At 57.0% G+C, this 22,168-nt stretch overlaps 3 protein-coding genes across 5 annotated transcripts in view; 2 read left to right on the forward strand and 1 right to left on the reverse strand.

Moving 5' to 3' along the window:
* The first annotated feature begins 140 nt into the window (after positions 1-140).
* On the forward strand, positions 141-7,573 carry KIFC2 (kinesin family member C2). 3 transcript variants are annotated; one of them, XM_059995323.1, is made up of 18 exons: positions 141-533; positions 702-783; positions 964-1,115; positions 1,245-1,383; positions 1,522-1,646; positions 1,739-1,804; positions 1,893-2,021; positions 2,445-2,528; positions 2,643-2,757; positions 2,835-2,944; positions 3,334-3,442; positions 3,553-3,710; positions 5,381-5,485; positions 5,568-5,689; positions 5,786-5,909; positions 6,014-6,143; positions 6,229-6,485; positions 6,576-7,567. In XM_059995323.1, the coding sequence occupies exons 1-18, from the start codon at positions 366-368 to the stop codon at positions 6,828-6,830; spliced, it is 2,430 nt and encodes an 809-aa protein (XP_059851306.1). In that variant the 5' UTR covers positions 141-365; the 3' UTR covers positions 6,831-7,567. The 3 variants fall into 3 exon arrangements, with proteins under 3 accessions (XP_059851306.1, XP_059851307.1, XP_059851305.1); XM_059995324.1 differs by having other exon boundaries at positions 141-464; positions 6,576-7,566; XM_059995322.1 differs by having other exon boundaries at positions 6,229-7,573.
* Positions 7,574-7,675: 102 nt separating this feature from the next.
* On the reverse strand, positions 7,676-9,181 carry FOXH1 (forkhead box H1). The gene is made up of 3 exons (XM_059995439.2): positions 9,008-9,181; positions 8,609-8,713; positions 7,676-8,504 (listed from the first exon to the last, which is right to left on the reverse strand). The coding sequence occupies exons 1-3, from the start codon at positions 9,179-9,181 to the stop codon at positions 7,701-7,703; spliced, it is 1,083 nt and encodes a 360-aa protein (XP_059851422.1). The 3' UTR covers positions 7,676-7,700.
* Positions 9,182-11,649: 2,468 nt separating this feature from the next.
* PPP1R16A (protein phosphatase 1 regulatory subunit 16A) overlaps positions 11,650-22,168 on the forward strand; it is a 29,253-nt gene continuing 18,734 nt past the window's right edge. The window contains exon 1 of the mRNA XM_059995372.2: positions 11,650-11,761. The gene's annotated coding sequence lies outside the window, so the exon portion shown is untranslated. The remainder of the gene's footprint in view (positions 11,762-22,168) is intronic.

Consider the following 22,168-nt stretch of genomic DNA (forward strand, 5'->3'; position numbering starts at 1 on the left):
GGCGCGGGGAGGGGTTGGAGGAAGGGGCCGAGAAGGAGGTGGAGGGGAGGGGTCGGAGGAAGGGGCGGGAGGGGAGGGTCGGAGAGGGGAGCGCTTGGTGGAAGCGGCGGTGAGGGGAGGGGCCGAGAAAGGGGCTTGAGGGGAAAAAAGGTTGGACACCTGCGGGCGGAAGGCTCTGAGTGGGTACAGCCGCGCGGGGGTCCTTCGCAGAGGACCGGTAGGGATTCTGGAAGAGGAGGTGCGGGGCCGTACCGAGGGGGCGGCCGCCAGAGCATGCGCACGGGCTCTGCAGCGGTCGGGCGCGGAGTTGGGGCGCGGGGACGCGGGGCGGCGCGAAGCGGGGCCCTCTGCCGCCCCGCGCTCTCATGTACGCCTTCTACTCGCTGCTCATCTACATCTTCTACAGCCTCTTTCGCAGGGATGGCGGGGCCGCGGCGGCCGCCGACCCTGGGAACCCCGCCCAGGTGAGCGGGGGCGGGCGCAGCTCGTCCGGCGACCCCCTTCCGGAGAACGGTTTTGCAGGCCGGCGCTGCGTAGGTCCCGGGGCGCTGACGCGGGGGAGGGGCCGTGCCGAGGACCCCGTCTCTGGTGTTGGAAGCTGAGAGCCCGGCTCCAGCCCCTCGGGCTCAGTTCTCGGAGGCAGGGAGCCCCACGGGCTGCCTGGCCTCGCCTCAGGGACTCCCCCCCCGCTCCCTCCCTAGAGTGCCCGCGGCAAGCCCGGGGGTCGCCGCCGCCCCGACCAGCCCACCGCAGAGCTGTGGACCGAGCTGACCGGCCTGGTCGGTAGGTACTGTTGGTGCATCGGGAGTGCTGCGTCTCCCGGGGCAACGAGGGAGCGCCGCCGTCCGAGAGATGCAGGGGTGCCCGTGCCCTCATTGGGAGGGAGGGAGCTGGCAGGTGCCGGCTAGTGGCCTAGCAAACGACACGTGACCCAGCACGCCTACCCATCCCACTGCCTCGCAGGCTGCTCGGAGTCCGAGGATGGGCCGGGAGGGGCAGTGGAGGGCCGTCCGGCCGAGGTCTCACTGGAGGAGGCTCTCGTGCGTCTTGCGGAGTTCCTCTCAGTCCAGCTGGGGGCGGAAGAGAGCTTCGGGAATTCTGCCGACCTGAGCAAGGTAAGCAGAGTTGAGATTTCTACGACAACCTGTTCTGTGTTCTCAGGCCTACCGATTTCCATCCATACGCCTGTATCCTCTCCACCCGGCCCCCATCCTTTTCCACTTGGATTTCTATTTCTTTCCCAGCCTGGTGATGTTCCCCCACTGTTGACGGTGACCGGTCAGCTCTTGGCCCTCCTGGCATGGATTCGGAGCCCCAGGGGGAGGCAGGTCCTGCCCCAGGCGACGCAGCCAGCCTCAGCGGTGCAGCCCCCCACTCCTGCTGGTGCGTAAGGAGTAGTGAGTTGAAGAGGGAGTTTGTCCAGGGAGTGACGCCCACCAGAACCCTAGCAGCCAGATGTGAGGTGTCCCTTCCTTCAGGCCAGAGAGCTCTTCTGTCCTGACTGGGTCCACCCCACCCCAGGATCCCCATCCCAAGAAGAAAGCCCTCCTGTTTCACCAAGGGGTGAGGCCCAGGGGCAGCAGCCTCCTCAGTTAGAGGAGGACCAGAGAGCTTGGCAGCGGCTGGGACAGCTTATCCTTGGACAGGTGAGGGGCCCAGGAGGCAGTGGGGGGTTGGGGGGGGTCTGGAAGGGGACTGGAAGGAGGCGTTCCACCCGGTGCTCTTTCCTCCTTTCCAGCTGGAAGAGCTGAAGCAGCAGCTGGAACTGCAGGAGAAGGAGCTGGGCCAGCTGCGTGTGGGAGTGGTGAGGCTGCTGGGGTGGGGGCTGGACAAGGGGGACATGAGAGGGTCTCAGCCTCCAGGTGAGTTTTGAGGGCTTCCTTCTCTCCCAGGGGGCGACAGACTCGGAGAAAAGGGTTCAGCATCTGACTCTGGAAAACAAGGCCCTGAAACAGAGCCTGAGCCTTACTCGGGACCTCCTGCTGCACTGGGGCCCTGCCCCCCCCAACAGGGCCCCGCAGGTATCCTGCTCCTTAGCTGCCACTGTCCCTGCAGCCCGGGGCTCCTGCACCCTGGTCTCTAGCAACACCGCCTGGGCTTTCTCAGGACTTTGCGCTCACTGGAGCAGAGGCAGGGAGCCCCCTCTGACCCTTCAGACCTGAGGCCCGGACTGTGGGTGGCAAATGCATGGTAGCCCCTTCAAGGAGGCTGATGCCCATGGGAGAATCCCCTCCTTTCAGTCCATGGTTTCTCCCAGTGACTGACTCCAGGAGAGCAGAGAGACGTGGGGAAAGGAGCCCTGCATGGATTGGGAGGCGGGTGTGTGGCCAGCTTTGTGAGCCCCTGTGGACTTGACTCTCTCATCTGTAAAATGGCGCAGCTGGAGCGCCCCTTCCTGAGTTTCCTCCTGGCTCCACACTTCAGCTGCCGCACTCCCCTTGCAGGAACAGGAGGAGGCAGAGGCACTGCTGGAGCTCCGGGGCCGGCTTCAAGAGGCCCAGGACACCACAGAAGCTCTCCGAGTCCAGGTGGGCTCTGGGCCCAGGGGCTGGGAAGTCTGGGGCTCTGGGGAGGGGGTGTCTGAGGCAGAGCCTGGTAAGTGCCTGTTTCCTCAGTGACAAGGCTGGGGTTGGGTGGGGCAGCTAGGGGTGCAGGAGGTGCAGCTTCAGGGCCTTCGGGGGGCCCTCCGGCAGCTCCAGCAGGAGGCTGAGCAGAAGTGCAGGAGGGAGCTGCAGCAGATGCGCGGGCAGCTGGCAGGTAAGGGCTGGGCTCCGGAGCTCACGGGAAGGCTGTGGGGTCTGGGCTTTCCCTCACAACAGCCTTCCTGCCCCCAGGACTTCGTGCTCGCATGGCCAGCTTGCGTCAGGGCTGTGGGGATCTCCGAGGACTGGTCAGCACCTTTACCCAGAGCTGCCAGGGTTCGCTGAGCGAAGCCCGGGGCCAGGTCAGGACCACTCGCTCCCCTCCCTTGCACTTGTTCTCTGTGCAGCCTCGTCACTGGCCTTCCCTTGGGGAACCCCTGCTCTCCCTTCCTTTCCAGCCCCAGGGTCTTGTCTCGTCTACTGCAAATCTTAGGTTCTGGAACCAGAACAACTGTGTTCTGTGCAAACTGGGGTGACGGTGAATCCCTCACAGGATTGCCAGGAAGCCCACGGTCCTCCTCGGGTCCCTGAGCTCCATCCCAGGCCCACTGAACGACGCCCCAAGGGTCTGAAGCCACTGAAAGTTGTGGATCCCCACAGCTGGGGGCCACGTGGTGGATATTGCCCTCAGCACCCCATCCCTCGCTCTCTTCCCACTGCCTTCCCCTTCCTCACCTTTCTGTGCCCCCAGGTATCGTGGGCCCTGGGGGCACTGTCAGCGGGCGGGGCTGGGACTCAGCTCCTTGAGGCACAGCAGGGGCCCCCAACTGGATGCCCAGGGCGGCTGCTGGAGCTCAAGGGTATGGCAGGCTTGGGGAGAAAAGGGCTGGGGCAGCAGAGGTGGGGGACATGGGGGCTCTCCATGCTTCAGGATCTGGGAGGCAGCCCCCTGATCTGATCTCCACCCCAGGAAACATCCGTGTGCTCTGTCGGCTGAGGCCAGGGACACCCTCCAACTTGGTGAGCTTAGAGCCCGGCCCGGGTGGCACTGTCACCACCTGCTATCGAGGGCACCAGCGTCGCTTCCGCCTGGACTGGGTCTTCCCTCCACACGCCAGCCAGGAGGAGGTGATGCTCCACCCTTTCACCTGTGTCAGCTGTCACTCAGAGTTCCCTGGAGACCAGAGAAGGCTCCTGTCTGTCTGCCCTCCCAGGAGAGAGGGCGGCTGGACTCCAGCAGGGAAGGGGAGGGAGCCGGAGGGTCTGGGAGGCAGGACTGGTATGCTAGCTGGGCACCTACTTTCTTTCCAGGATTTCCGCTTTGCATCCCCCCACCAAACTCTGCAGGCTGGGGGGGACAGACTTTATGGCTTAAACAGGAAGATTAACATTTTCAAAAGTAACTTTGTGCGAGGAAACGAAGGAAAATGAACACGTTTGAGGTGATGGTTACTCAGGGGGCTGTGGAGCATGGCTGGGGTGCTGTTGTTGTTGTGAGGTCAGCACTGTGACCTCCTTCCCGCAGGCTTCACTGACTGCCCACTCCCCTGGCCCAGGGTCCAGAGATGGTCAGCTCTGAGGGTGGGTAGCTCTCCTTGTTTTGTTGGCAAGGGGAGTGGGGGGGCACAGGTGAGCTTCCAACCCCAGCCCCCCGCTGCCTCGTTTCCTGCACACTATCTTCACTGCACACCAACTTGCAACTAGAGCTCAGGAAACAAGGCTGAGAGCTGGGAGGGGGTGAGGCGAGGGGCAGAGCTATCAGAGACCCAGACCTGTACTGGCCTCACGGGGACAGACTGTGATGAGAGTGCCTGGCAGGTACTCCCTTCCTCACTTTTTGGGGCACCGCAGCCGTTTTCCACCTACCTCTATTTACCCCCCATACCACCCCCACCCTGTCTTCAGCCTCCATCCCAACTGCAGCCCTGAACAGGGGCCCCTCGTCTACTGTCCTCTGGGTAGCCTTCCTAGACAGGGTCCTCCACTTCTGGCTGAAAGAGCCGAAGGGCTGTTACTGGGCTCCCTCGCCTGTATTCCCCGTCTCTGTCTGCAGTAGCGCCCCCGACGCTCCTTTCTAGTCATGGAATCCTAGCAACCTCACTGGCAATTCTGGATTCTGCCCTTGTAGCTGGCAACCAAAATTTCAAAGAGATCTGACAGCCCAGTGGTTACCCGCCACCTGGGCACAAAAGCTGGCCGACTGTGTCATTGCTCAAGAGGCTGCTGCTGGTGTCCAGTTGCCAAAGGACGCAAGTCCCAGCTCCATCTCCCCTTCACCTGCCTCTCTGCACCCTCCCAGGGCCCGACTTCCAGGATCCTGGTTGCCCACCAGCCTCCACACATGGGACCCTCTGGGTTCATCTTTCATGTGCCAAGTGCTGCACTAGTCCTCTCGGTCTGCATTCTCACTTAATCCTCACAGCAGGTGCCACTCCAGCCCTCATCTCACAGAGGGCAAGATGAGTGACTTGCCTCCAGTCACACCCAGGGTTTGAACTTGGCCATCAAGCCCAGGGTCTGGGCTCTTGCCTGCTACACCCCCAAGCCTTCCAAGCAGTCAATCGTCAATCAATACTCTGCATCACCTGTTCCTGCTACCTGTCACGTCCCTTCCCTACTTTGCCTGGCAAATTCTGGCAAATGCCACCTTCTCCAGGGAGCCTCACCTGTCTGTTGGGAGATCCACTCTTCCACTGTGCTCCCCTAGAGCCAGCCTCCTTCCAGGGGAATCAAGTTTTGTTCACACCTTGCCCCAGGTCCTGGGGCTTAGGGCCCCTCCCAACCCCTCCTACTCCTAGGTCTTCAGGGAGCTGGAGTCGGCTGTGCTGTCCTGCCTCGGAGGCTACAGTGTCTGCATTTTCACCTACGGTCAGACAGGGACGGGAAAGACCTACAGCATGGAGGTGGGAAAGGGGGCAGTCTGGGTGGCTCCTGGGGCCAGTGGCTGGGATGTGAGCCCGATGAGGCACCCCACCCCCTCCCCAGGGCCCACCTGAGGACCCTGGCATAGCTCCTAGGGCGCTGCAGTCACTGTTCCGGGAGATGGGAACAGGGGGACAGCACCACGTGACCCTCAGCATGGTGGAGATCTACAACGAGGCTGTCAGGTCAGGGCCGCAAACGGTGCCTCCTCCCCGCCCGGGGCCCCAACTTCTGGCTCCGCCCCTCAGAACCCCCAACAGAGCCTTCCCTCTTTTCGCCAGGGACCTCCTAGCCCCAGGGCCTCCCCAGCGCCTGGCAGTGAGGCAGGGCCCAGCAGGCGAAGGGGGGATCCAGGTGGCTGGCCTCACCCACTGGGACGTGCCCAATCTGGAGTCGTTGCACCAGGTGAGGGTGCCCCGTGGGGCCACGCAGCCCTCCAAGCCCCCGCCCTGTACTCCCACCTGGGCCGCGGACGCCGCAGCAGGCCAGCCCTGTCCTCCGTCCTCCAGATGCTGAACCTGGGGAGGAGCAACCGGGCCACCGCCGCCACAGCCATGAACCAGCACAGCTCTCGTTCGCACGCCCTGGTCACGCTGACGCTGCGCACGGCGTCCCCATCAAGCGGTCCCGGCACCGCAGGTACCTCGGCGTCTGAGTCCTGCGGGGGGCTTCGCTGCACCCGAGACCGGGCCTCCCTCCACGCCGGGCTCGCTCGCCCCTGCAGGCACGCTGCACCTAGTGGACCTGGCAGGGTCCGAGCGCGCCTGGAAGGCAGGGGCGGCCGGCACGTCGCATGAAGACCGGGACGGCGCTCAGCGTCTGCGGGAGGCTCGGACCATCAACCGCTCGCTGCTGGCGCTGGGAGGAGTGATGGCCGCGCTGCGGGCTCGCCGGCCACACGTGCCCTTCCGCGACTCGCAGCTCACGCGCCTGCTGCAGCCCGCACTGGGCCCTGGCGCCACCGCTGTGCTGCTGCTGCAGGTGGGGCCAGGCGGCCGCGGCCCGCGGGAGGGTCGTTTGCATGCCAGGCGCCGCCCACCCGGGCCCGCCCACCAGCGCCGCTCCCCGCAGGTCTCCACGCGGCCCGAGGATCTCGGCGAGACCGTATGCTCGCTCAAGTTCGCCGAGCGAGTGGGGCGAGTGGAGCTGGGGCCTGCTAGGCCCCGCAGGGCCCCGCGTTCCGGGACGCCCTCCTCCCTGAGCACCGACACACCACTCTCTGGGACCCCCTGCACCGCCACGCCCTCGCCCGGCAGCCCTCCAAGCCCCGGCCTGGACAGCGGCTCCAGCTCGGCCCTGGCACCGCCGGAGGACCTGCCTTCGTAGTCCTGCCCGAGGAGTCTGGGTCGCGTCTCTGCCGGCAGAGGCAGCGAAGTCCCTATTCCCCCCACGACCTCCTTGATCTCTGGGGTCCCGCTGCCCCCCAGACTCCCAGAGTCCACCCCTTTCTGTCCCGCCCCCAGAAGTGTTCCGCCTGGGGTAATGATCACACCACCGCCCCCCCCCCCGCCCCCCGCCCCGGCCCAGGCCCTTAGCTTATCACCATCTGCTGTTATCGCCGCGCACAGCAGGGGATCCCAGAGTCGCGGAGGCAGACCCTGGCCAAGTGGCCACCAGACTCACTACCCCATCACCAAACATCAGACTTGCATTAAAATGTCGTTTGTTCCTTTACTCTTATCTTCCCCACTACCACCACCAAAACCAGGTAGGGTCTCCATTCTCCGTCCCCTCCCCCCAAAGGTGCTACCTCCTTGCCAGGCAACAGTGGAGGGGGGACAGGACTTAGGGATGGAGCGGCTGGGGTGGTCATCAGGTCTACCCTCCCCCAGCCCGGAGCCAGGGAGGGGAAGTGACAGATGGTGATGGATGGATGGATGGATGGATGGATGGATAGATGGACAGAGGGCTGCAGAAGGTGGGACCAGGAAGGGGACAGGAAGGGCTACTTCAAGCACAGCCCTGTTCCTTCCAGCCTTGCCTCTCGGGGTAAGAGAGGCATGACTGACCGTCAGGGCTGCGGTGGTGCCCAGCTGGGCCACAGCTCTACGGGAGTGTCCAATAAACACGCGGATTCTCAGCACGGCTGGTACCTCGTGTCTCAAGGCGGAGCCACACATCCCTTAGTTTCCCCTCAACAGGCCTCAGGGTGGCAGGAGAGGGTGGGAGAGGAAAGCAGCCCCTGCCCGGGGAGCCTCACAGGCTGTACCAGGAGAGTAGCCAGCCTGGGGTAGGGGCAGCCAGGTCTCGGGGGTGGCTAACCCACGCATCATAGATGCTTTTGTTGGGTGGCACCCCCTGGAAGAGGGCATCTAGATCCCAGAGCAGCCTTGGGGGGCCATGGGTTTCAGGGACCACCCCCCAATAGCCTGTGCTGGCTGAGGGGGGGCACCGGGGGCAGGAGGTGGGTGGCAGTGGGGCAAATGGCATCACCACGTTGGGAGTGTAAATGGGCAAGTAGGAGGTAGGCAGCTGCCCCCAAAGCGAGGCCCTGTGGCTTCCACCAGGGAGTCCCCCAGGGCCTGGGGCGCCCTGCAGTAAGTGCAGGGGCCAGGCGCTGGGTTCAGGGGAGAGGGGCGAGGGCCTGCTGTTTCCCCCCTGGGAAGTCTCCCCTTCTGCTCTCAGGGACCCTGGGAGGGGGCAGACGGGCCACAGAGGCCTCTCAGAGCTGGGGACTGGAGTGGGTGCCTCTTCCTCCCCTATGCGAACTGAGCCTGACCGACTTGGGCTGCTCGGCGGCGCCCCCTCCCCGGAGTCCCCTAGCAGAGACTTTATGCTGAAGCCCTCGCGGGGCGGCGGCTGGGGACTGGGCGGCCGGTAGGGCCGGCCATGCAGCACATAGGGGCCCAGGTCCTTGGCGAAGGCTCCCCTGGCGCCCCTGCTCTGCCAGCGCCTGCACAGGGCCGTGTTCTGCAGCCGCAGCGCCTCGGCTGGGATCAGGCTCACGTCGACCGCCCAGAAGTTGCCCTTGGCCTGGGGCTTCGCGGGATCTTTGGGCACCTGGTGGAGGAGGGGGGCAGGCTTGGGTGGGGCTGTACGACCCCGGATACTCAGGATTTCCGCCCGCGTCCCGCCCCCAGGCTCCGACCCTCGCCCTGCCCCACCTTGCGGAAGCACCGGTTGGAGGAGAGGTTGTGGCGGATGGAGTCTTTCCAGCCCTCGTAATCGTCCCTGAAGAAGGGGAACACGGCCTGGACCTGACGGATGATCTGAAACCATCGGGCGGGCAGCGGGCGCCGTGAGCCGGGGCGCGTGGGCGGGGGGCCACGCTGCCCCTCCCCTCGCCTCTGCGTGGCCCCCCTCGCCGGGAAGGGGCCTGCCTGAGTGCTTTAGCTCTCTCCCTGGGTGCCCAGGCCAGGACCGGCCCCACTGGCATGGCTGGGTAGGGCCAGGTCGGGGTGGAGGCCGGAGCCTGAGCCTCCGAGCAGGGGCCAGGTGGAGGACGCTTCCGGGGACAGGTCCGATCACGGAGTGTGAGGGAGAGCGGGCGGGGATCCTCTCACCTGGGCCAGCTTCAGCCTGCGGGAGGGTGCGGCCTGGATCACCAGGGCGATCATGGCCAAGTAGGTGTAGGGGGGCTTGTCATGCCGCAGGTATCTCTTCTTCCTCCTCTGGGGGTGCTGGGAGGGCGACTCCCCCCCGGGGAGCCCCAGGCGGGGGTTGCTGCAGGGCCCCATGCAGAGGAAGCAGGCAACGTGGGCAGGGGTCCGGCCGGGTGGTGGGCGCAGGGCACTGGGGCAGTGTGGTAGTGTGGTGAGGAAGAGCTGGGGCCTGAGGCCAGGCGGGGGCTGGCGGGCCAAGCCCTTTATCATTCGGATGGAAGGGGGAGGGGAGGGGAGGCCAAGGGAGGTAGAAATACGCGGTGGGGGAGGGGAGCGTGCAGAGGGCAGCCACAATTAGCAGGTTTCGGTTAATCTGGAAGGGAGGGGCAGGAAAGATTCCAGTGGGGGCTGCAGGCGGCCACCCCCCAGGCCTCATTCCTCACCCCTGGGCTGCCTTTGGCACCCCCCCTAGAGCTGTAAGGAAAAGCCCTTGGAAGGGTCTTATGACCCACAGTTGCTTTATCCCATCTAGATCCCAGGTTCACATTTAACAGATGGGGGAGTGATTGGTCCGAGAGGAGCTGCCAAGAAGGGGTGGGTCCTGCCCAGAGTTCAAGGCCAAGCAGCTAGCAGGACTTGGGTGGTGGTCTGGGAGGTCTTCCTAGAGGAAACCTCAGAAATAAAAGGATACAGTTGACTCAAGGGATTTTCCCACAGGCTGCTGCATGGCCCCAGAAGGCTCCCCAGGCCCTGGAGGTCACTTTCCTTCCCTCCTTGGTGCTGGTCAACAGTGGGTCCTGGGAACTGACCATAACAATAGTCCCTCATTATGCCCTGTGCACCTCACTGGTCCTGGGTAAGCTGGACCCCCCTGGCTTGAGAGAACTTCCTGGAAGTATGTTTGCCTCTCTATCTTCTGGTCCTCTGGGTCCAGATACTCTGGAGGTTGTCCCCTGAGGAGGACGCCACTTGGTCCTCTGGGGCACTCAGGCAGTGCCCCTGGGTGGGTGTGCATGGAAGGAGAGGCCTTTTAGCTGTAGGTGTTTACTGGCTACCACTTGGGGCCAGGCCTTGAGAACACAGCCCTGTGGGTCATGGTGCCTGCCCAGGGGAGCCTGCAAGAACCACTTGGCATCACCCTGGGCAGGAGTGAGGACAGGTGTGTTATGTCTGGGTACACAGGGCTTCCCAGGCAGCCCCAATGCCCTGTGGCTTAGGCGAGGAGGGAGATGCTCCCCAGGCAGGAGGGGGGTAGGCCTGAGTAGAGGAGGGGCACTCTGGGAGACAGAGTGGAGGCTGAGCCTGGGGAGGCCTGCAGGGCCAGCACCCCTTGGTCAGCCCTGGCCAGAGCTTCTGAGTGCTTTAGCAGGCACGGGGCCTGGCCCAAAGGTGCGATTCTGGAAAAATGCATTTGGCAGCTGCCCGGAGACATGGTCCTCCCGGGTCCCAGACCTTCTGTCCCCTGACCTCCTCCCTGGCCATCTAGTCTGTGGCTCTCCCCCTCAAGTCAGTCAGGGCCTGTGCTCTGTACCCTGACCCAAAGCCTGGGTTCCCCCCGGTGAGGACTGGGCAAGTCTGCAAAGGGATTATCTGGCCCGGGACACCAGCAGTGGTGGGGTGTTGCTACTAGGACCCCAGACCCGAGCAAAGCCACAGAAGCACAGGGAGACTTTCTATCGCTTCACTCTAAGATTTCGGCTTTTCTTGGGCGGCAGCAGCACCCCTTCCGAACACACACCAATTATACCCTTAGAGGGTGGAAAATCTGCAGCCTACAGTGGGTGCCCAGCTCTCACTGAGGTGCTGAGGGAAGGGGTGAGTGATGGGTGCAGTGGAGGAGGAAGCCTGGAGCTGAGATGGATGATGTATGTGGGGTACCACATGGCTCCCTCCACTATCTCAGACTCTTTCTTCAGACTTCACCTGGCTTCCTCTGGATCCCTATGTCACCTCCTCAACTCCTGTCTGTTTCCAGGGCTCTAGCTGAGGGGTCCTTGTGTCTCACCAGGCGACCTATGGCTTCCTAGCTCCACTCGGTCATTAGAGAGGTCTTTTTCTCCAACAGGTCTTAAGTCACCCCCTCTCCTCCACTGGTCCTCCTGTGCTTCCAGGATAAAGCCCAGCTCTTGGTTTGGCGTTCAAGGCTTCTCATGTCCTGACTGTTCATCACTGACCGCACGTACCACCCTACCGGGCCCCCGCCCTCCTAAACCACCACCTCAATTCTTCCCACCGGGTCCTTCCACCTCTGCGCATGCTCTTTTCTACACCAGTGATGCCCCTGCTTTGTCGAGTGAACTCTGACCCTTCCTTAAAAGGTCAGCGTAAATAGATGACCACCCTCCTGGGAACCTTTTGATTACTTGCCCTTCCCGCCCCAACCGGGCCCCACCGCGCCGAGGACGCCCCTACCACAGACGTTTGCACCGTGCGGTCAGCAACCTCCCTCTACTTGCTCCGCGCAAGCCCCGCCCCCGCGCGGCTCGGCCCCGCCCCCGAGTCTCGGCCCCGCCCCCCGCGGCTCGGCCCCCGCCCCCTGCTCCCACTGGCAGCCGCGGCTTCCGGCTCCGGGACCTGCGGGCCGGAAGTATCGCGTTGCCATGGCGAGGGCCGGGCGCGGGGCCCGCCCCCGCGGCGCCGGGAGGAGCGCTAGGCTGACGGACCCGCAGACGGGCTCCGATCGACTGCGCGGTGGCTGCTGGCGCGAGGCGGAAGGTCAGGCGCGGACTTCCGGGGCCTGCTGGCGGGAGGGGAGGCGCCGGAGGTGGGAGGGGGTGAGGGGAGACGGGGAGGCCCGGGTCCGGGCGGGAGGCTGTCCAGGCCCCGCTTGGGCGCAGGTGGGTGAGGCCCGGGCAGCCGGTGCTGAGGGTCAGGAAGGCTCCTGGAGTGGCAGGCTGTGAAGGCCACCGGTAGGCTGTTCACGTTTTAGCTAAATGTGGAGTTGTTTGCAGCCTTGCAACCTGTTGGTCAGGTAGGCAGCACTAAAGTTACCTCCATGTCAGCTGAGGAAATTAAGGCCTGCGGAGAAGTGACTTGCCAGGCTTCTTTTGGGCTTTGGAGTTAGGCCAGAGGAGAAACTGAAGCCTTTCTGGGGCAAGTTCCTTAAACTTCCAGGGGTTCAAGTGACCTCACTTGTGGGGGGGATCCTGGGCTCCAGCTCACAGATCGGTGTCCGGGCGGGAATACTGGCTGCTGTGTGGTAAGTGCCGGCCGTGCTGGTGCGGAGGCGCTCGGGCCTGGGAGGGAGTATCCACGCCGGGCTGGGGCCCCTCGCCGTCCTGGAGCAGAGGCTGAGGCGACTGTGGGATTCATTTCCGTGGGTGCGGAGACGGGAGGTGTGTACGGAGTTATTCCAGGTTTGGGGAAGCGGGAGAAAGGCTGGACCTCCCCAAACCTCTGGGCCTTCCTTTTCCTCCCGGTTCTTAGCTTGGGGGTGGAGGTGCAGGGGCACCACACTGCTCTTCTCAGTTCCTGCCTTTGCTCCCCACCAGGATTGGGGAGCTCTCCCTGGGAGAGGTGTAAAGGGCCTCTGTGCCCTGGCTGGGCCGCCTCATTCACTTCAGGGGCGGCAAGGGGAGCCCCAGGCTGGAGTGAGTTGCCTAAGGGGCTGGTGGTTGCCTGAAGGATCTTGTGCGGGGCTGGCGCTGGGGTCCTTGCCTGGTGGCTGTGTGGGGCTCTGAGCAGCCAGCTCCCGTACCCCGCCTCTCCTGCCCCATCAGCTCTTACTCAGAGCTGGAATGGGGCAGCGTCAGCAGGTCTGTCCTCCCTTTCTGTGGGCGCTCCACTGACCCTCTCCACTGGCCTCATCCCTTACCTACTTAGTCTGTGCCTAGACTCGGCCCTCCCCAGAAGGTTGCCTGGGCTGTCAGGCACCTAGCGAGGGGGCTCTCGTATCTGTGGGCTCAGCGTTGGGGCCTGTGTTCTAGGGGTTTTGAATCTCTGCTGTCTGTCAACAGTTTGCCTCCACTGTGTGCAGTTCTGGAACCTCAGTCTCGGATGAACCTCTGGTGACCCAGCACACCATCTGTGCCCCAGGAGTGCCCCACCCCAGTGCCTCTGCCATGGTCCGCCTGCTCACTAAAGCAGGACGTCTGGGTGGCAGTGTCTTCCCTCACCTCCAGCGCCCCAGAACTTCCTCCTCAGTACCCCGGATCCTGGCCCTCCTGTCCGTCCCTTCCACCATATAGCCTGCTCCTGTGGCTCCTCAGTTCCGTCCGGGACGGTAGCCTTTGCTCCTGGCTGCGCCCTTCTTGGCCGTGTCTCAGCTCCTCGACTTCACCCTTCTCACCTGAGCCAAAGTGAGGGGTCTGAAACGCAGATCTGATTCTTGTGCTCTCCTCCTGGAAATCCTTCCTCACAGACTGCAGAATGACATGCCTGTCTTTGCATGCTAGCCCCCGTCCCCTGCCCAACTCCTGATCACCTTGCCATGTGTGTGTCCGACCACCACCCTCCTGAACTCCTGCAATGGTGGTGGAGGGGAGGGGAGGGAGTACACCTCCCCTGTCCCTTTCCAAGCTCTGTGGCCTTAGGAAAGGTCTTGTCAGCACATCAGATTGAGAAAAAAGACAGAGAAGTGAAGGAAAGTCTAGTTCCACAGACACCCAGGGGAGAGGGTCCCGGGGAGGAGAGCTTGCGCTCCACCGCCAGGAGCCCTGTGTGGGCAATGTGGTGAGGCCCGACGGCGGACGCCGGGTTCTGGGCTGCTTCCTTCCTGGGCGGCTGTGACAAACACAGAGATTGCCAGGACTGCGCGAGACCTTGGTCATTCTTTGCTCTGACCGTTGCTGTTGCGTTGGTTTTGTGTGGCGTGCTTTGTAAGTCTCACCCCCACCCACCCCCTAGAACCTCCTCCCGTTTTGGAAGGAGGAGCGTGGTGTAGTTGCAGGTGAACCCCGGGAGCCTCCAGGACTCAGATGCAGCCCCTGCAGAACCCTCCCCACTGTCAGGGAGGTTGGAATGGCCCTCGCTGCGCTGGCAGGGCCCGCGGTGAGCTTTGCCGTTGCCGACAGGCCTCCTGTGTTTCCTCCGGGCTGATCTCGGGTGGGTGAGCAATGCATGTGTCGCCATCGCTGGCTCTGCACCCGGTGCTGAGCCCGACCCTGACGCAGCCGCACACACAGGTGAGTGCTGGTCCTTTCCATCCAGCCGGCTCGGTGCCAAGCTCACCGTCTCCTGCGTCCCCTTCTGTGCCGTCCCCCAGTGCCCGGAATGCATCTGCTCCTGTGGTTATGGGTGCTTCCTGCAAGTCAGGCACCGGGTTCAGGGAAGAAAACAGTAAATCGAGGCAAAAATGAAAACAGGGCGAAGAGACAGGAGTGACAAGGTAACCACAGAAGACCTCTGAGGAGCTGATATTTATATTGAGATCTGAGGGACTTCCCTGGTGGCCAGTATTTAAGAATCTGCCTGCCAAAGCAGAGGACACGGGTTTGACCCCTGGTCCGGTAGGATCCCACATGCCATGGAGCAACTAAGCCCATGCGCCACAACTACTGAGCCCGCGCGCCTGGAGCCCGCGCTCCGCAGCAAGAGAAGCCACCACAATGAAAAGCCCACGCACAGCAACGAAGAGTAGCCCCCGGCTCGACACAACTAGAGAAAAGCCCGCGCGTAGCAACAAAGACCCAATGCTGCCAAAAATAAAATAAATAAATAAAAAAATTTTAAAAAATACACTTTAAATTGAGATCTGAGTTACAAGAAGGAAAGAGCTATTCTGAGATCTGGTGGAAGAACTTTCCAGACAGAAGGCACAGCTGATGCAAAGGAGGAGTGATGATGAGGATGGTAGATCAGGGGTCTGCAAAGCTTTTTTGTGCAGGGCCAGAGAGTAAGTATTTCAGGCTTTGCAGGCCATATGGTCCCTTTCGCAACTATTCTGCCCATTTGTGGAAAAGTAGCCACAGACAATACGTAAGTACATGTGCTCTGTTTCCACAAAACTTTATTGATAGACCCTGAAACTTGAATTTCACGTAATATTCATGTGTCACAAAATATTCTTTTTATTTTTTCCCCGATCATTAAAAAAGGTAAAAACCATTCTTAGCTTATGGGCCATACAAAAACAGCCAGTGGGCTGTAGTTTGCCAATTCCTGTGCTAGGCACCAAAAAATGCCTTTGTTGTCTAACTCATTGAATCCTCATAAGACCCTTAAAATGAAAGTACTGTTACTCCATTTACAGATGAGGAAACATTTAAAAGAGGTCAAGAAACTTGACAAATCCCCTCAGCTGCTGCCACTTTAGACCCAGAGTCTGGTTCCAGAGCTCAGCTCCCAGCCTCTGTGGTACAGAGCCGAGGTTTCTGAGGTGCAGGAAGCGGTCTGGTGCTGAGTGGGAAGTGGAGAGAGGTGTGGGAGGGGACAGCAAGGCCAGGAGGGGCCAGACCACTCAGGGTTAGAGGCCAGGAGAAAACTTAGGTTGTATAGTTTTTTTTGGTTACATCAAAGTTTACTGAGGTATAGTTTACCTACAATAAAAGGCACCTATATAAAATAATTTGGTGGGTTTTGATAGATGTATACGTCCTTGTAAAAGCCACCATAATCCAGATGTAGAGCATTTCCATCATCCCCATTCCCTTCCCCAGGCAATCACTGATCTGCTTTTTGGGTTTTTTTGGTTGTCGTTGTTGTTTTTATAAATTTGTCTATTTTATTTATTTACTTTTGGCTGCGTTGCTGCACACGGGCTGCTTCTAGTTGCAGCGGGCGGCGGCTGCTCTTTGTTGCAGTGCGCGGGCTTCTCATTGCGGTGGCTTCTCTTGCTGCGGAGCACGGGCTTCAGTAGTTGTGGCTCACGGGCTCAGTATTTGTGGCTCGCGGGCTCTAGAGTGCAGGCTCAGTAGTTGTGGCGCACGGGCTTTGTTGCTCCGCGGCATGTGGGATCTTCCCAGAGCAGGGCTCGAACCTGTGTCCCCTGCGTTGGCAGGCGGATTCTTAACCACTGCGCCACCAGGGAAGTCCCTACTTTTTGTTTTTATAGATGCACTGTCCCTTTTTTTTTTTTTTTGAGAATTTCACATGAATGGAAGCGTACAGAATGAACACTTTTGTGCCTAACTTCTTTGTCCAGACAGAGCGTTTTGGAAATTCACATGGCTGCATGTATGTGTGGTCCGTTCTGTCTTTGTTGCCGAATGTCGGGTACCCACCGCATACATACACCACCGTTTACTCTCTGTGCACACACCTGTTGATGGACATTTTGATTCTTTCCAGTTTTGGGCTGTTATGAATAAAACTGCTGTGAATACTCGTGTCTACAAGTCTTTGTGTGGACATATACTTTCTTTCTCTTGGGTTGAGTTGATAGAAATGATGGTTGAAATGCGTATTTGTGTTTAACTCTATAAAAAAGTACCAAACTACTTTCCAAAATGGTTGTATCATTTTACATTCCCAGTTCCATATCCTCTCGTCATTCTTTTAAAGTTTAGCCATTCTTGCGAGTGTTGGTAGCTCGTTGTGCCTTTAATTGGCATTTCCTTAATGATGAATGGTGTTGCACATCTTTTCATGTCCTTATTTTATTGGCTATTTGTGTATCTTCTTTTGTGATGTGTCTAAATCTTTTACCCGTAAAAAATGGGTTGTTTGTCTCATCAAGCTTTAAGAATTCCTTGTATATTTAGGATGCAAGTCCTTTGCCAGATACATGTATTGCAAAAATGTTCTCAGTCTGTGGCTTGACTTTTCATTTTCTTTCTTTCCTTACTTCTGTCCTTCTCCCTTTCTTTCTCTCTCTCTTTCCCTTTCTCTCTCTCTCTCTTTCTTTAATTTGGCTGTGCTGGGTCTTAGTTGCAGCACGCGAACTCTTAGTCGCTGCATGTGGGATTTAGTTCTCTGACCAAGGATCGAACCCACGCCCCCTGCATTGGGAGCACGGAGTCCTAGCCACTGGACCACCAGGGAAGTCCCGACGTTTCATTTTGTTACCAGGGTCTTGAACAGCAGATACTTTTAATTTTGATGAAGTTCAGTTTGTCATTTTTTTCCCTTTATGGTTTATGCTTTCTCTTATGGTCAAGAGGTCAAGGATCATTGTTTTCCGTGGATATCCAGTCATTCCAACACCATTTTTGAAGACCATTCTCTCCCCATTGTATTACCTTAACAGCCTTGTTGAAAATCAATTGACAGTATATGTTTGGGTGTATTTCTGGATTCCCTATTTTATATTCATTGATCTTATTGCTAATATCCCACATATTTGATTATTGTAGCTTTATAATAAGCCTTGAGGTTAAGTAGTGTTAATTTTCCAACTTGGTTTTTCTTTTTCAAATCATTTTGGCTCTTCAAGATATTATATAGTCCTATATAAATTTGAGAATTTCTACAAAAGGGCTTACTGGCATTTTGATTGGGATTGTATTGAAGCTACAGATCTATTTACGTAGGTCTCTGTTTTTTTGTTTGTTTGTTTTTGTTTGTTTGTTTGTTTTTGCGGTAGGGGGCCTCTCACTGTTGTGGCCTCTCCCGTTGCGGAGCACAGGCTCCGGACGCGCAGGCTCAGCGGCCATGGCTCACAGGCCCAGCCGCTCCGTGGCATGTGGGATCTTCCCGGACCGGGGCACGAACCCGTGTCCCCTGCATTGTCAGGCGGATTCTTAACCACTGCATCACCAGGGAAGTCCCCTATGTTAATTTTTTAAATGTTAAACCAATCTTTCATTCTTGGAATAAACCACAGTTGGTCAAGATGTATTATCCTTCTTATATATTCCTGGATTCAATTTAGTAATGTTTTTTAAAGAATTTTTGCAACTATTCATGAAGAAATCAGTCTGTGGTATTCTTAAATTGTTGTGTCTTTGGCTTTGGAGTCAGGGTAATACTGGCTTTATAAAACAAGTTGGGATGTGTTTCTTCCTCTTCTATTTTTAGAAAGCACTTTTGTAGGTTCTGTATTATATCTTCTTTAAATGTTTGTTATAATCTGCTAGTAAAGCCATCTGGGCTTGGAGTTTCTTTGTGGGAAAGTTTTTAACTGGAAATTTAATTCCTTTGATAGATATAGGGCTGTTCAGGTTTTCTGTTTCTTCTTGAGCCCATTTTGATAATTTGTTTCATTCCGGTAATTTGCCCATTTATCTTAAGTCAAGCATGGCAATTTTTCTCTATAAAGGGCCAAATAGTAAATGTTTTAGGCTTTTCAGGCCATATGGTCTCTGTTGTGGTTACTCATCTCTTACTGTACCATGAAACAGCCATAGACAATACATGAACAAATGAGCATGGTTGTATTCTAATAAAACTTTATTTACAAAAACAGATGGTAGCCGATTCAGTCCATAGGCTGTAGTTTGTCGACTGCTGACTTAAGTTGTTAAGTTTATTATCATAAATTGTTCAGAACATTCTCATTTTTATCCTTTTAGTTGTCTGTAGGATCTATAGTGATATCCCCTTTTTCTTTCATGCTATTGGTAATTTTTGTCTTCTTTTCTTGATCAGTTCAGCAAGAGTTTTATTGATTTTATCAACATTTTCAAAGGAACAACTTTTAGTTTCAATATTTTTCTCTTTTTGTCTATTTTATATTTCATTAGTTTTTGTTCTTATTATTTCTTTTTACTTACTTTGGGCTGAATTTTCTTCTCTTTTTCTAGCTTCTTATTAAGTTGGAAGCTTTGGTCATTGATTAAGTTGGAAGCTTTGGTCATTGAAAGAAATAACCTTTCTCTTTATTTAAGCATTCAAAGGTAGAAATTTCCTTCTAAAACCTGCTTTAAGTGCATCTCACATATTTGATAGGTTTTCATTTTCATTCAGTTCAAAATATGTTCTACTTTCCATCTTGATTCCTTCCTTAGCCTGTAGGTTATTTAGAAGTATGCTTTAAAGTTTCCAAATATTTGGGAATTTTTCCAGATATCTTTTTTTATTGAGTTCTAGTTTAATTCTAATGTGGTCGGTGAACTTTCTCTGTATGCTTTCATTCCTTGTAAACTTATTGAATCTTATATTAAGTTCCAGCATATGGTCTGTCTTCCTAATTTTTTTTTAGGGTTAAATACATTTACAGTGTTGCACAACTATCATCACTCTCAATTTCCAGAACTTTTTTTTTTTTTTTTTGCGGTACGCAGGCCTCTCACTGTTGTGGCCTCTCCCGTTGCAGAGCACAGGCTCCGGACGCACAGGCCCAGCGGCCATGGCTCACGGGCCCAGCCGCTCCGCGGCATGCGGGATCTTCCCGGACCGGGGCACGAACCCGCATCCCCTGCATCGGCAGGCGGACTCTCAACCACTGCGCCACCAGGGAAGCCCTTCCAGAACTTTTTAATTACCTGAAGCAGAAAATCTGTCCATTAAACAGTACTTCCTTACTCCCCCTCCCCCCAGCCCCAGGCAACCACCATTCTTCTTTCTATCTCTGAATTTACCTATTATATAAAGGGAAATCATACAATATATGTCCCTTTGTCTGATACATTTGTAACATGTATCAGAATTTCATTCCTTTGCATGGCTGAATATTCCATTGTATGTATATACCACATTTTGTTTATTTCTTCATCTGTCGATGGGCATTCGAGCCTCTGCTTTTTAGCTATGGTGAATAATGCTGCTGTGAACTTTGGTGTGCCCATAGCTGAGTCCCAGATTTCAGTTCTTTTGCTTGTATACCCAGAAGCGGAATATGCCTTTGCTCTCACACTGCACGGTCAGCAGGGTCACGTTCTATTCTGTACCCTAGTTCACTGTCCTGTGGTGCAGAAGTTGGAGACGATGTCAGTCTTTCTGTCTTCAGAGCCAGGCATTGTGCACAAACTACGTCTCCTCATCTGTGGGCCTGTTGTCCCAACTCCTGCACCCCTAGAGTGTTTTCACCGGGCTTCAAGTTCGCAGGATTTGGCTGTGTTTCGTGTTACCAGTCTCCTGGTGTGTTTCTGGCCTCAGGTCATGCCCGGACACCTCCCCCACGCAGCGCCCCTCTCTCTGCTCTGGGGCTGCTACCTTCTTCCCTGTGACCTCAGGAATGTGTAAACTGATCATGAGCTCTCTTCTGGATGCCCCTCTAGTTCTCCTGCTAGGTGTGTGGAGGTCGCAGTGTGGTCATCTGGACCCCACACATGTCTTCTTCTAAAGCTTTGTGGCCTCAGTGCCCCTCCCCCCCGTAACTCTCCAGCCCCGTGCTTCTGGCAGCATCCTGCCCAGCCCCAGGCCCAGCATCATTGTGTGTGATGTGTGTGTGGGTGACTGAGGTTCGAAGCAGAGCAAACCCAGGGTCACAATGCTGTCCCCTCCAGAGCCCACTTTTGTTATTTTGGTTTTAACACTGCTGTACTTGACAGACCTTCATTTCCAAATCTACACGGTGAGGTCCTGGCCCATCAGAGTCATGAAGCCAAAGAGGCTGCGTGCAGCACCGCGGCAGCCGGGATCAAGCCTGTGGCCTGGCCTTTAGGAAGGTGTGGTGCTCAGGCCTCTGGAAGCCCGTCCTTTCTCCTCCTAGCTGAGCGTGGGTTGGCTTTTTGTTTTTTTGTTTGTTTTTGGCTGCACTGCGTGGCTTGTGGGACTTAGTTCCCTGGCCAGGGATTGAACCCCGGACCTCGGCAGTGAGAGCACAGAGTCCTAACCACTGGACCACCAGGGTGGCTTTTATCCTCAGTTCTCTTTGAATCTCTTTTCAAATGCAGATGCCTCCAGCTGCCCAACTTCTTTCATTTGGCCATCTAGACTTCTGACACCTTGCTGTGAGTTAGTTTATTAGATTTCTTTCAGACCTGGGTGGCAAAGGGAAGGGAAATGGACGAGGGAGCTTTGGAGTGCCCCTGGCTTCTGGGGAGGGGCCCGCCCAGGTTCTCCAGCCCCCACAACAGTGCTGCCACACCTTGCTGGCAGTCCCTCACTCACGTGGTCCAAACGGATCTCCAGTGCCTGCTCTGGCCCAGGGACCTAGGGGGCTGCAAGCACCGTGTGCACAAACGTGCCAGCGTCTTGGGGTCCTCCTTCCTCACAGGATTGTCAGCTGGGCAGTTGTAACAGAGCCAAATGAAATTTCATTTTTGTAGGTCACAGCTTTGAAATAGCTTCAATTTCCTATGGTTCTACTGCTGAGGGAAGTTTGAGGAGTATTGAGATCACTGAAAAAGGACACAGATCTCATGGGAGGGGTCAGGAAGGAAACTGAGGCCAGAAGATGAGTAGGACTAAGTAAGCCAGAGAGGAGACTCGTTGCAAAGCTACAGTGGGAGGACGCTGTGGCACAGGCTTCGGGCGGACGGGACAGAGTCACGAGGCTCGGGCAGGTTCACACATGTATGGGAACTTAATTTATTACCAAGGTGGTGCTGCAGAACAGCGTGGAGAGAAGCACCTTTTTTTTTTCTTTTTTTAAAAATATTTATTTATTTTCTTTTTGGTTATTTTTGGTTGCGTTGGGTCTTCGACGCTGCACGCGGACTTTCTGTAGTTGCGCTGAATGGGGGCTACTCTTCGTTGTGGTGTGCAGGCTTCTCATTGTAGTGGCTTCTCTTGTTGAGGAGCACGGGCTCTAGGTGCGCGGGCTTCAGTAGTTGTGGCGTGTGGGCTCAGTAGTTGTGGCTCGTGGGCTCTAGAGCGCAGGCTCGGTAGTTGTGGCACATGGGCTTAGTTGCTCCGCGGCCTGTGGGATCTTCCCGGACCAGGGATCGAACCCACGTCCCCTGCATTGGCAGGCGGATTCTTAACCCTGCGCTGCTAGGGAAATCCCAAGAAGCAGCTTTTAAATAAATGGTGCTGGGACAATTGGATATAAATGTGGAAGAAAAATGCAACTGGAGCCTGTACTAGTTATTATTGATGTGTAACAAATTGCCTCCGAATATAGCAGCTTGAAACAACATTTATTGGGGCTTCCCTGGTGGCCCAGTGCCTAAGACCCTGCGCTCCCCATGCAGGGGGCCCAGGTTCAATCTCTGGTCAGGGAACTGGATCCCACGTGTCACAATGAAGAGTTCACATGCCCCAACTAAAAAAAAAGATCCCGCACGCAGCAACAAAGATCCTGCGTGCCGCAACGAAGACCTGGCACAGCCAAAGAAATAAATGTTTTTTCAAGAACCAAACAAAAACCCAGCATTTATTATCTCAATCTCTGTGGGTCAGGAGTCCAGGAGCAGCTCA

This window comes from Delphinus delphis, chromosome 17 (genome assembly GCF_949987515.2).
Source record: "Delphinus delphis chromosome 17, mDelDel1.2, whole genome shotgun sequence".
Taxonomy (NCBI): Eukaryota; Metazoa; Chordata; class Mammalia; order Artiodactyla; family Delphinidae; genus Delphinus; species Delphinus delphis.